Below are 14,911 nucleotides of genomic sequence, written 5' to 3'. Positions count from 1 at the left end.
GGTTTACGCGCGTTATTTGCGACATTTGCAATAAGAATGTTTGAAATGGTATTAGCGATGTTTAATGCAGCGTTTTAGTTGTAAACCCGATTGATCAATAGTGAGCTCTTCGGCTTGCCATATTTAACTGAAGAAATCTCCACTGTGCAGAGCGAAAGCGCTTACTGAACAGCGCATCATCAATGACGTAAGCATTCCCAGGTCTGAATGTAATGTGAGCAGCACTATGGCATACATAACACACCTTGCTACAATGTTTGATTAAGAGAACCCTGAACGTGGATTGTCATTCAGATCGGCACTCCACTACACAGGTCTTTCCACCTACTTCATGGGCTGAACTTTGAAATTATGAGAGGGGCTGATTATAATATTATACAAAACGCAGTTTTTTAAGCTGCTTTTGACATAAAAACACCAAAGATAATGGTGAATTATGTCAAGCATACGGCGTGAAAAACTGCGTTCTTGGCTGGATCAAAAAAAAAAGAAAAACACAGTTTTTGCGCCAATTTTGACCTGAAAAACGCCGTTGGCAAATGGCCAAGGAACAACAGAAGAGTCAAGCTTTAAATATAAAATTTATGGAAACTCTTTTTTGATATTTTTAAGTGAGATGCTAATGGTCTTGTTTGATTCAATGACTTATGCTAAGCTAAACTAAAAGTGCTCCTGTCAGACCTGGGGCCTCATGTATCAACGCTGCGTACGCTCAAAAACTTTGCGTACGCCAGGTTTCACGCTCAGAATCGCTCACGTTTGGATTTACTCACAATGAACTGAACGTGGGAATGTGCGCAGCTTCACGGCAGCTTTCTGGCAGGCGTACGCACATTTTTTGTGCGTGTCTGTTTTATTTCCATTGGCGACTCCTAGAGGCAGTTGTGTTAAATTCCTCTCCACAAAGTGTCTGAGCCTTGCAATCGCAGCTGTATGAGATGGGTTCAGCAGGTATATAAGGTTTCCATACCATACATTTGACCAGCTAAACATTAAAGCACAATTTGCAGCAGTCGCCTGTTTTCCCAATGTAATCTGAGCCATCTACTGCACACACATTGCTATAAAGACACTATCTGATGATGAATTCGCATGCAGGAATCAGAAACATTTCCATTCAATAAATGTGCAAATAAAATATGATGCTTATTGATATGAACTTATTGATGATTCCTACTTGTCTTTCTCGTGATAAATAGTTGGCAAAATCTGATATGTAGCGGGGGAAAAAACAAGAAAGAGTTCATCAGACGCTGGATTCGAGCCGAGTTCATGCTCGAACGTATCAATTCATGATCACAAGCGTCTTACGAGCGCGCCACTGAGACTGTTGAGCAGCCTGCAACATTTTACAGATATAAACCACACTATTTCTTTTTTTTAATGCACTCAGTGCGATGTTCAGACCCAACTGTGTTGACCGCATCAGCTAAACTCTCCCACTCAATTTTTTTTCTTTTGTTGTTAATTCCGGAGAACAAACTTGCAAATAACACCGCTTTTCTCCGGTCTACCTCCGAAAGCAGCACCACCAATTCACATTCTGTTCAAAGTTTCTCTTTTTGCTTGATTTTGCCATTGCTTTTTCGTTGGGTTTTTCCATTAGCATAGTCATTAGCATATTCATACGGGGGAGGAGGCAGGGAGGGGTTTTGTGCTCGTGCATGTTGCGCTCAGTTTCACGTTCATTCAGATGTACAAAAGAATATGCGTGAGATTCGGCGAACGCAGTGTTTCATACATCTGAAATTTTTTCTGCGTACGCACATTTACAGCTTTGTGCGTACGCAATGTTTTAGTAAGATTTCCACGCAAGTCTTCGTACATGAGGCCCCTGGAGATCGGCTGAATGAATTCAAAAAGGGTAAAACTCAGCTGTATAATTTTAGTGGAATTGTTATGTCCATATTCCAATAAAAGTGAAATGTCCCTTTAAAGGCATAGTTCTCACAAAAAAATCCAATAATTTAATAATAATAATAATAATATGCATGCATACATACATACGTACAATCATTTATCTACTTGTACCTAGGGTCACACTGAACATGTGACAATAAGAATATGCATACATCTGGCCCTTGTCATATGTAAACAAACATAGCGATCTAAACTGTGAGTAGTTTGTGCCTACAAATACATCATTACTTGACAAGAAGCTTGTGAAACACATTATCATTAATACCCATTTGCTGAGACAGTGGATTAAATGCAATAAAGCAGTAAATTATGTTCAGTTTCTTGTGCAGAATTTTTTATTTTGCTTAATAAGACAGCTATGTGTCTTCAGGATGCATTTATTTGTTTTTCTTTTGACTGTATATGTTTTTGGACTCTCAAAGAGCAGGAAGACGTAGAGATGCATTATTTGATTCACCAAGAATCCCAGTTTCAGCAAAAACTTTAATGTCCTACTAAAGAGAAAAAAAGGCATTGGATAAACCGAGGATGAGTATATCAACAACACGTTTCCTTTTCTTTTTTGCTTTTCTTCTTCCAGTATCTGATAAATAAAAAAATACATATTTATTGCTTTCATTTTCTGGGTAACACTTTACAAAAAGGTTCATTAGATAATGCATTTACTAACATGAACTAATCATGAACAACACATGTACAGCATTTATTAATCATAATTGAACATTTACTAATGCATTCTTAACATCCAAGTCCATGCTTGTTAACATTAGTTAATTACCATGAGTTAACATGAACTAACAATGAACTACTGTATTTTCATTAACTAAGGTTAGCTAACATGTACAAATACAGTAGTAGATGTATTGTTCATTGTTTGTTCATGTTAGTAAATGCATTAATTACCTAATAAACCTTATTGTAAAGTGTGACCATTTTCTGAACTATAAAGTCATTCTAACAACACACAAATAGGCTTCATTATTCAGTGAATGCTTGTAGATTTGAAGGGGGCCTATTATGCAAAGATCACTTTTATAAATGGTATAAACACAATGTGGTAGCAGTGTCTGAATATATCTAGCCTCTAATGGTAAAGATTAATTCATTACATTTTTCACCCTTTGTACATGTCATTGTAGAGGGAAAGCCCAGCGGTCACCCAATAGAGACTCCATCATTAGCATAGACAGCCCTGAGTAAGAGGCAGCCATCTGCCATTACAGTTGCTAAAGATAACATTGTTGACTAAGAGCAGAGTATATGCAGCAATCCTAAAGGTAATTTTAATATCTTTTTAAGACTTTTTGAAGACCTTTTCAGAATATTTTAAGACCTCATCACAACTTCAAACTCTAATCAGTATCAAACCATTAACTCAATAAAGGGCTGTTAATAAATAGTTGTAGTTAAATAAATCAGAAGCACAATCATGCAACAGAACTGATAATGCAACAGAAGAGATAAGCTCGGAAGAAACAAAGCTTGAAAGAATAAATTATGTGGTTGTTTTCAGCAAAAATAAATATATTTATGCTTTCATGGACTCAAACAGTTTGGTCAACACTTGAACAAAATGTAAGACCTGATAAAAATACGATTAAGACTTTTTAATACCTTTTAAGGGTCTTAATTTTCACATAATTGATTTATCAACTTTTAATACTTTTTAAGACCCCACGGACACCGTGTAAGAGGCATTATAAATGTTAAGTTTTAGAATATGCAAATAAACCCTGTAATTTCCATAGACGGTCTTCCTCTGATACCCTTCTTTTCAGTTTGTCACAGAAATAACATTACTCTTGTTTTGAATCTGCTGCCATGCTGAAGCATAGGCATTTGTAGCTCCGCCCTCTCAAGAAAAGATCACAATCTCATTTGAATTTAAAGTGACAATTTGGCTCAAAACCTAAAAGGGGCAGTTTCAAAGAGTTGGGAAAACACCATTTGCATTGTATTTTAAGCTCAAACTTCACTTTACTTACTCTAGACCAGGGGTCACCAATCTCGGTCCTGGTAGGCCGTTGTCCCTGCAGGGTTTAGCTCCAACTTGCCTCAACACACCTGCCTGGGTGTTTCAAGTATACCTCGTAAGACCTTGATTAGCTTGTTCAGGTGTGTTTGATTAGGGTTGGAGCTAAAATTTGCAGGACACCGGCCCTCCAGGAACAAGTTTGGTGACCACTGCTCTAGAGACTATTTTTTTATTTATATCTATTATTTTATTTTAGGGAATTATTTTTTTGATTCCCAGAAATGGGTTGCGGCTGGAAAGGCATCCGCTGCGTAAATACTTGCTGGATAAGTTGGTGGTTCATTCTGCTGTGGCGACCCCGGATTAATAAAGGGACTAAGCCAACAAGAAAATGAATGAATGAATGAATTATTTTTTCATCTTGCAAATCATACAAATAGGGGCATGATAGATAAGACATGTTCTTTAGCAAAGAGTAAAAAATAATGTCAGCTTACATATCATTAAAAAAAATTATAACTAAATAAATAAAATAATAACACCCACACTAGTATAAACACTAAAATGTGCCTTATTTTACCAAATTAAATCCATTTAAAACGTGTTTTACGCAGAACGTATATTATGCATAAGCTCAACTTTTAAGTGGCATAGAATATACCATGCGAGTTGAGCTCTAAAAAGTGTTTTAGTAAATGGACTGACCGGAGAGACTGATGTAGGGTAGTTTGTAGCAGTCTGGGTGGCTCTCTGGGTTAGAGGGCTGTGTTACAGCTGGAGGAGTTTCAGCTGATCCAGTGCCTGACGATTCTGCTGAGGCCATTGGAGGACAGCGCTGCAGAAAATGAGTCTCCACCAGCCGGGAAAATGCTGAGACAACCTCATTGTAGTCCATACTCTGACCCTCTGTGGAAATAATAAAATAACAAATGAAAATAATGAAAAAACGGCAGGTAACTTTCAAAGCATAAGAAGGTGAATGAAGGACTGTGACACACAGTTCATTCAAATATATGTGAAACATTTATACTAAATTTCTCTGATCCAAAAAAACAAACTCAGACCCCTTCAAGTGAACATAAAAGTAAAGTGCTCAATTATATTTTATTTACACTTGTTTGAAAGCAGGCTGAGATAGGTTTTGGGTCCACTTCTGCTCATCAACTATAATTTCTGCAATACCCAGTCTACTTGCACACAATTATGATACAGTGTAGTATTATTATCATATTGAATCTTGTTAAATGTAAATAAACAATTATTTTCTGCATGATTCTGCATTTCATATAATTACTTTTGTTTGCCTTTAGGATTAATAAAACTAAATGCATGACATAGTTTAATATAAAAATGTATAACTTTACTTGTGGACTGTGGTAGATGAAAAGCATTCATATCTTAACAAATGTAACATTAAAAAGATACCACTGTCCTTCTGTAATCATCAAAAATTTAACAAACATATACTAATCACAAATATTTACAATTAATACTGCATGTGTGTCTGAATCAAGGTTGCAGTGTTTTAATGATTGATCGCACAGCTCATACAGATAATTCCTCTTTATAGTTTACTTTTTAACATTCTTATTTCTATTAATGCTACAAACAATAAAAACATGGGACCTTTTTCCTATTCTGAAAGCCATAATGTCCTTTGCCTGGTAAATATTTATTGATAATGCACCGAGCAAATCGAACCCATCAAAGCAATGTTTAAACAAGCATTGAAATGCTTGTTCTTTAAGCTCTTTAAAACTTCCACAAACAGATTTCCATTACCACAGATCCAGGTCAGGTAATTCACCATGGTTGTTTGGGTTAGTAAGTAGTTGCATATGTATAATGAACAGCGCTGATTGTGATTAGTAGGCACACCCGGATTCTGCGCACGTAGAATTCAGCAGATTTTTCGCAGGTTTCTGCTGATTTTTAGCCTATGAATAATTCTGTTTATTTACTTGAGTAAATGTGTGTAAATCTATTTTTATTCAGTTTTTTTTATTAATTTCAGTAATATTACCGACTAATGTGAACATTTTCATCTGATTTATGTATAATGCAGTTTGTACAGTAATATTTTCTGTCTTTTAGATATATTATATGACAAACTTGCTTTATTTACCAAATAAAGTGAATCTAGTTGGATTTGCATTCTAAACATTGAATAAAAGTTAAAAAGATTTAATTTTTTATTTCATATATAAAGGTTTTAGTTATGATGCTCCCAAATAAATCCACAGAAATCCGCAGATTTTTATTTAAATTCTCAGCAGAAATAGCAAAAAAACGTCTGCAGATTCGGTCTGGCCCTAGTTATTAATTACAAAGTAACTAGTTACTGTAATTTAATTTATTTTCTGCAAAACAAGTAAATTAGGGGATTACTTTTCATTTTAGGTGATTTTCATTACAGTTGCTATAATTCAAATTGCGTCAAATACTGTGATTTAACAGTTCTGTATAAATCAATTTGGGGAAGCAAAGTAATGTATACACCTAAACACCTAATACACAAGCAGGTGGGAAAAATGTTTTCATCTTGTACAGTTGAAGTTAGAATTATTAGCCCCCCTGTTTATTTTTTCCCCAATTTCTGTTTAACAGAGATTTTTTGACACATTTAAAACATAATAGTTTTAATAACTCATTTCTAATAACTGATTTATTTTATCTTTGCCATGATGACAGTAAATAATATTTGACTAGATATTTTTCAAGACACTTCTATGCAGCTTAAAGGGACATTTAAAGGCTCAACTAGGTTAATCAGGTTAACTAGGCAGGTCAGGGTAATTAGGCAAGTTATTGTATATTGATGATTTGTTCTGTAGACTATCGAAAAATATATACAGCTTAAAGGGGTTAATAATTTTGACCCTAAAATGTTTTTCTCTTTATTTAAAACTGCTTTTATTCTAGCCAAAATAAAACCAATAAGCCAAAAAAAAAATTATCAGACATACTGTGAAAAATTTCTTGCTCTGTTAAAAATCATTTGGTAAATATAAAAAAAAAAGAAAAGAAAAAAAAAAAACTCAAAGGGGGGCTAATAGTTCTGAATTTAACTGTATATGTAACCTGATGTTTGCAGAGTTCACTTCTTCGACCACTTTACATTCAGCAAGTAAAGTTTTTCTGTACTTCATTTGTTGTAGTGTCTCACCTGGCATGTTGTGGGTCAGCCTGTCTGCTACAGTCTTGACTGTACTGCTCATGGTCATCTGGCCTCTCTGAAGGATCTCCTCAACAATGAGCTCTCCCGTGTCCCCATACAGACTCTTGGCGGTGTAGATGTAGCGTGGATAACGGAGCATGTGCAGGATGTGCTCACAGTTGATATGATACTCCACAGGTCCCGCTGGGCCACGACGACCTGGACCAAACGTACACATCCCATGCTGCACCAGCACACACAGAGATTTCTTGACCTAGTAGGAGGACAGTGTTAAAAAGAAAACATGTGACCCTCAAACACAAAACCAGCCTTATGTTGCATGGTTATATTATTGGCAATAGCCAAAAAAATCTTTCTATGGGTCACATTGATTAATTTTTCCTTTTGGACAAAGATCATTAGATTATTATGTAAAGATCATGTTCCATGAGGATATTTTGTAAAAGTCCTACTCAAAATATATTAAAACCTAAAATTTTTTTGATGACAAATGCACATTACTAGGTGCTTCATTTTGGCTTTGTTCACACTGCGAGGCTTGGTAAAGTCTAGATCGCATACGCGGCCGGCCAGAAGTGTGATATGCACATTAATATAGCAGCATTTTTTTTTACACTCTATAACAATAATTATAATTTTTACAGTACTGTGATGGTTGGGTTTAGGGTTGGTTTGGGGGTAGGCGTTAAAAATACAACTTATTGGGTAATTTAATTGATAACATAAATAATACTCGGTACAACTACTGTTTTTACATTACTATGAAGGTTGGGTTTAGGGTTGGGGTCGGGGTAGATGTTAATAAAATACAATAAAAGGGAAATTTCATAAATAATATACATAAGTCTTGATAACTTTCGGCCTCATCCATATCCGATCTAGCAACAACCGCAGGGCTTAGTGCTCAAATAAGATTTTTTTTTTCTCAGATCTTATTTTTTTGCATAGCTGTTCACATTGCTGTTATAAATGTGGCCAATATCAGATTTGCAGTGTGAACAGATCATGATCCTAAACTGACCCGTATGCGCAAAAGTACACTTACGGACAGCACAAAAGGTCTAATAATTCACACAATGTGTATTCTGTAAGAAGCACGTTGTCAGATCATGCTACATATGATTATTACCCTTTTTACAGACAACTCTGGTGTGTTTCATGAACTGTAAAGGGTTATTCTGCTACTACTAATGTGTATTTCCCCATTTGAGTCTTGAAATAAGTCACTTGTGATGGAAAACACTGATCATTTGTGATTTATGACAACCGCGTTGTGCGTCTGTCTGACCAATCAAGTTCAAGTTCATTTATTGAAAAAGCACATTCAAAAGCAGTCACAAGACTGACCAAAGTGCTGTATATAAAACAAAGTAAAAAATAAAGACAGAATATAAAAGCATAGAAATAAGGCAAGAGAAATGTCTGAAAAAAAAAAAAAAAAATATATATATATATATATATATATATATATATATATATATATTTTTTTTTTTTTTTTTTTTTTACATTTACATACTAATAGAACAAACTATTAGGATAATCTTAAAAAGCCAAAGCTAAAAAGGTACGTTATAAGAAGTGATTTAAAAATGGATAATAATGGAGCCATTCTAATCTCAGGGGGCAAGGTGTTCCACAACCGAGGACCTGCCACAGAGAAAGCTCTGTCCCCTCTAAGTTTCAGCCTAGACTGTGGAACTAAAAGAAGATTCTGCTCACTTGACCTAAGAGATCTCACAGGAGTGTAAAGATGAAGCAGCTCTGAGAGATAGGATGGGGCTAGATTATGAAGGGACCAATGGTGTAGTGAACTCATCAAGGGTTGTTGAGCAGCCGGAGACTGAACTGTGAGGGTGGAGTTGGTTTATCCCTGTTTAGGTTATTTCATTTTACTTCGTCATAAACAACAGGCACGTGCAGAAGGGGGGGTTTGAGTGCTTGAGCACCTGCCCTTTTTTTTCTCTCTGAGAGAAAGTTTAACCTTAAAATGAAAGTGCCCCCTCCTTTGTGCACGGACCTCCAATCCGCAACACCCCTGACACTAATCAGCTTCGCGGTTAACCCGTGCCCCAATCGTTACCCAGAATGGTTACCAATACCAAGTACAAGTTTTGCCTTCAAAATTTTTCTAAAAATTAACAACCAACTTTCTATGATAAAGTAATTGCCCTGTGTATTCCTTCTACTATGCTGCTGAGGAGATGATGATGTCTGCAGCACAGAATGATGACGCATGCCACTCAAAGATTATGCAAAAGTCACATGAAATCTGACATAACCGTTCACACTGCGGTCGCAATGCAAAACATTAGGGGCCTTATGTACGAAGACTTGCGTGGAAATCATACTAAAACATTGTGTACGCACAAAGCTGTAAATGTGCGTACGCTAGGGATGTAACGGTATCAGAATTTCACGGTACGGTAATACCTCGGTATGAATGTCACGGTACGGTATTTATTGAATCATTTACAGGAAAAAACAAAACTTATGAAAATACTCCAAAAAAGTGCCAAAAGTGTCAATGACATACAAATTAGCCATCTATCTGTAAGCTTTGAAACAGGAACTTCAATTTTAATAACAAAAAATTATTAAACCATGTAAAAACAATAAAGTTTCAATTTAGTATTGTTGAAAACTCATCACATTCAACATTTAATCACACTCAGCCCATCTACACAGATGAGAGCTCTGCTAGTCGGACTTCTCATCAAGCATCTCCCGCTGGATCTAATCTCACTATATTTATTAAACGGGATATTTCATTTATCTTGTTGTCTTTATCTAACGACATATTCCCTGACTTTGGTCATTGGAATCTATTACTTGTTCTCAGGTAACGTGTTTTGGCTGAGCGCAAAGATAAGTTAATGATTAATGTAACCACGTACATTCTGTATATTGACTGATCGCTTGCCTTTATTTCCTATAATGTATAAACTTATTGTATGTTATACTTTTAAAATGGCCATTATCGATTATTAAAACTGATATTCAGCAAAAGAGAGGCTGTGTTTCGTATTTTCACTGAAATTGAAAGGAGGCAGTTGTTATCGGCTCCGTTTTGTTATAAATATCCACAGTGAAGATGACGCTCATCTTATGCAGCACGACGCCTCAACATGTCTGTTGTCTAAGTTGCTAATATTAAAATGAAAATAGGCAGTTCCTTAAATCATGTTTACATTTTATTGTTGATAAAGTGAAACAACGAAGCCAGGGTGATGTGAATGAAGTTATAAAGTACACTGTGCCCTTTGAAGATTTACCCGTGTCCTCGGTATAGTCTGCTTTTCCATATCAAACTGAGAAGAAGAGACTGCAGCCTTGATCAAACTTGCGAAGTCTGAACTTACAAGGAGAGGATGCAGGACTGAACTGTGTGTGTTAGGCTACTTAATATTCAGGAAAAGCCCCAATCAGAGAGGCGAACGTCTGCAGCCCCGCCTCCGTTTTCAGGTGTCTCAGTTTTCCATTATCCACACTGAGACATTATCCACACATTTCGAAACGCTCCGTTTTCGGCGCTCGAGAGCTCTTTTCATCCCCGCTTCTAGCAGCACACTCCATTTCCGCATTACTGGATCTGTAGCGACAACAGACCGCAAGGGATGATGGTCAAGCATGGGCTGATGGGTATTGTAGTTTTTGCTACCTCCCGTTCGCTTCATTCGCCTAAGCAAATTTTCTCAGAAGACCTATAGTTTTACCGAGTCATGCGACTTCGGTAATATTGAAAAAAATTTATATTGCGGTATGACGGTATTTACAATACCGTTACATCCCTAGCGTACGCAGAAAAAAATTCAGATGTAAGAAACACTGCGTACGCCGAATCTCACGCATATTCTTTTGTACATCCGAATGAACGTGAAACTGAGCGCAACATGCACGAGCACAAAACCCCTACTTGCCTCCTCCCCCGTATGAATATGCTAATGACTATACTTTGGCAAAACCCAACGAAAAAGCAATGGCAAAATCAAGCAAAAAGAGAAACCTTGTACAGAATGTGAATTGGAGGTGCTGCTTTCGGAGGTAGACCGGAAAAAAGCGGTGTTATTTGCAAGTTTGTTCTCCGGAATTGACAACAAAAGAAAAAAATATAGTGGGAGAGTTTAGCTAATGCGGCTAACACAGTTGGGTCTGAACATCGCACCGAGTGAATTAAAGAAGAAATAGTGTGATTTATAGGTGTAAAATGTTGCAGTACCTATAACAGTCTCAGTGGCGCAGTTCGTAAGACGCAGGTTAACATGTTTTGACATGTTCGAGCATGAACTCGGTTCGAATCTAGCGTCTGATGAACTCTTTCTTCTTTTTTCCCCCGATACATATCAGTTTATCACGAGAAAGACAAGTTGGGAATCATTAATAAGTTTGTGCATCATATTTTATTTGCACATTTATTGAATGGAAATGTTTCTGATTCACGCATGCAAATTCATCTTCAGATAGTGTCTTTATAGCAATGTGCGTGCTGTAGATAGCTCAGATTACATTGGGAAAACAGGCGACCGCTGCAAATTGTGCTTTAATGTTTAGCTGGTCAACTGTATGGTATGGAAACCATATACCTGCTAGATGAACCCGTCTCATACAGCTGCCATTGCAAGGCTCAGACACTTTGTAGAGAGGAATTTAACAGGAGTCGCCAATGGAAATAAAACAGACACGCACAAAAAATGTGCGTACGCCAGCCATAATGCTAGCGTGGAGCTGCGCACATTCCCACGTTCAGTTCATCGTTAGTAAATCCAAACGTGAGCGATTCTGAGCGTGAAACCTGGCGTACGCAAAGTTTTTGTGCGTACGCAGCGTTGATACATGAGACCCCAGATCTGTGTATGATTTAAGACTACATATTAGAGTGGTACAAATCTAACCTGAAAAAAATCTGATTCCATGCAGTTTGGGCTGTTCACACTCTCATTACCCGAGTCACATGTGGGCAAAAAAATCTGATTCGGTCCACATTTGGCTGCAGTGTGAACGTAGCCTAGACTGCTTTTAAAAGGTCATTTTTCCAATATTTAAATTTGTTTTTAAGAGCCCATATTATGGATTTTTGAAAATGTCCTTCCATGTAGTGTGTACCACAGCTCTAAGTGAAGTGAAGTATCCAGCTAAGGCTTAAAACTGTAAGTGTACAGATTTTAAAACTGTTGATTCATCTATAAAAGAGTCGACTCACAGTGCTTCAAATGAGTCGTCTTGATAAAGAGGCATTAGGTGTATCGCCATGACGTAATAACGAAACCAAGTAGTTGCACGCGCAAACTCTTGAGATTTGAAACCTGCGGCCCCGCCCTCTAACACAGCAAAAGCCACACACACACACAAACACACAAACATGCCAGTCGATTGAAGTCAGACTGCAGATGGAAATTATTGAGTCTCTACCCAAAGATGAAACCTCAGCATTAGCCCGGCCTTGAGCAGTTGGAAACTACTGGAAACTACATGCTACAAAGAATACTTCATCGGCCGTTTGTTAAAGAAAGGATCAGTAAAGACTGCTGATGGACATGCCAGGACATGGATCGGTTTCTTCCTCCATTTCTTAAGTGTAAGTACGTGCGATTAAAGTTGTTGCCTCGTTTACTCTAGCTTGCAAATGTATTTAGTTATGATTTGTTACTTATAACCGCTTGTACTGTATCAGGTTAACTCGCTATATTCTCGTATCGTGTGCAAAGCCACGTTAAAAAATGTGACGCGTGCCGCTTTGTTTGCGGACCTCCGTGGAGGAGGGTAATGTGTGTGTGTGTGTGCGTTGTCGTCCAGAGGAGGATAATGTGTGTGTGTGTGTGTGTGTGTGTGTGTATGTGTGTGTGTTTGAAAAGAGCAGAGTGTGACAAGCTAGGAGATCTCCTCACCAGTTCTTGGAGTTTTTGCTCAATAAAATAGTTAGTCGTCGCTATTTTCAAGTCCATCATCTGCATTTACATTCACCCACTGGCAGCTAAAATCCACACCTTACAATATGAAGTGTGTATGCACTGTGACTACTTCTATATTGTTGATTAGCTGCTGGGCATTTCACTGTCTCTCGCTGAAGGTAGTCAGTGTCGACCAATCGCAACAGACTGTCATCGGTCCAATCAGCGCAGATTAGTTTCAAGCTAAGGAGGGGTTTGGGAACAAATGAATCACTGGACGATTCATATGGTAGTCGCTGGGATAATTATGTAAAAATAAATGCAAATTATAAGACCATGAAAGTGTTTTTTGACCTTGCATGCATATTAGACTGTTGTTGGAGACCCTTACAACCCTATTTCATGTATAATATGGGCTCTTAAAAAATATAAACATTTCAGATTCCAATTTTTTTTTTTAATAGTTTTATTCTGTTTGGATTTTGGAAATAATGGATATCCTATCCTAACAAACCACACATCCAAGAGAATCTTATTATCAAAGAAAGCTTTAAATAGTGACATTACCAGGTCAAGAGCCAGTTTGGTCTCATGGGCAAGAGCTCTCAAGGTCAGAACTCCATTGCGGATGAGATGAGTGCCCACATTTTCCACCACATCACCAAAGTGCTCCTGCAGCAGCAGCCCACACAGACGCACCTCCTGTGCTGTCATCTGTAGGACAGAGAGCAACAATCAAATCACAATCTGTAGTCAATTTATCTATGAATAATGTATAATTCTTTTTAGACATGTCAACTTGCAAACTAGTGTTGGTTGGTTTTTTTTCTCTAATTGCACAATTAGTTTTTTTCCAGCCTATTCTTGTTTCAGACTTGCACACAAAACGCATTGCAATCAATTTCCAAAATGTCACTTGAGGGAAAATATTACAAAGCCCGGGATTTTAACAGAGACCAGAGATGCTGAGAATGGATAACAAGACAGAACAGCACACAATATGCTGAACCAGGCAGAGTAAGATTTTTGTAAGGTTCTCAGATTTTTGTTCTTTATTAAAACTATTTACAAATGTACAAACCCTGTCATTGTCCTCAGCCCAATTGAACCTACAGGTTTAATAATTTTGTGATGATAAAAACTGTTATTTAGAAAAAAGAAAACTTCAGAAATAGCAAGTTTAAGTTGCTATCATATACGTAAACTGATTAAAAACATGAAATTATAAAGTCTACAAATAATTACTACAAATACATTTACAATTGTCCCCATGTTTCTGTCAGTCCTGTCACATTTGCCTTAAATTTAACATAAAATGTGTGCTATACAGCTTTAAGGTTATGACTTGGAAGTGGCATCATTTAATTGGGAAGCAGACATCAAGGATACATTCTATCATTAAACTGTTTTATTTTTTATTTTAAATATATATATTTTTTTTTTTTTTGAGGAAGACAAGCTTAAAGGTCAGGCCCTATCATTTATTTTATAAATAAAAATGTATGTTTCTGGTAGAATGTCTTATATATTTGGAAATCATTGAATCTAATTTGTACAGAGCAACTTTGTATATGCCTCATATGTAGTTTTCTATAGGTCAGCAACTAAAAAGGCAAATCAAATATTGTTCATGCACTTGATGTTCTTGTTCAGTCACTTAATGTAATCATTTTTCAATGTGTGCATACAGTTGTCAACATTTAGTGAATCAACTTTGATGAATATGTTGACTAATATGTTATCAGTTATTTAATGTTTACATACATGATTTCGTATTATTTATGGTCTACCCACATTTCCTTATTAATATAACTGCTCACAATTGTAATATTACAGTTTTCCTCCTTAATCTGTAACGTTTTACCTGTAACCATCAAAATACATGTAAAGTCTTGTAACTATACATGGAGTTACTAGAAATTTGCACATTTTTATAGCTACACAAGCTATAAC

The 14,911-nt window shown here is 36.6% G+C and overlaps 1 protein-coding gene across 4 annotated transcripts in view; it reads right to left on the bottom strand.

The window, feature by feature from the left end:
* polr3c (polymerase (RNA) III (DNA directed) polypeptide C) overlaps window positions 1-14,911 on the bottom strand; it is a 30,973-nt gene that overhangs the window by 15,786 nt on the left and 276 nt on the right. For all 4 annotated transcript variants that reach the window (XM_087285345.1, XM_087285343.1, XM_087285344.1 and 1 more), the window contains 3 exon segments: window positions 13,526-13,672; window positions 7,062-7,326; window positions 4,601-4,801 (listed from right to left, as the gene is read on the bottom strand). In XM_087285345.1, coding sequence (XP_087141471.1) covers window positions 4,601-4,801; window positions 7,062-7,326; window positions 13,526-13,672 — 613 coding nt within the window.

Source organism: Danio rerio, chromosome 16, assembly GCF_052040795.2.
Source record: "Danio rerio strain M-AB ecotype USA chromosome 16, GRCz13ab, whole genome shotgun sequence".
Classification (NCBI taxonomy): Eukaryota; Metazoa; Chordata; class Actinopteri; order Cypriniformes; family Danionidae; genus Danio; species Danio rerio.
Note: the sequence above shows the minus strand (reverse complement) of the source record. Positions and strands in the feature narration are given on the sequence as shown.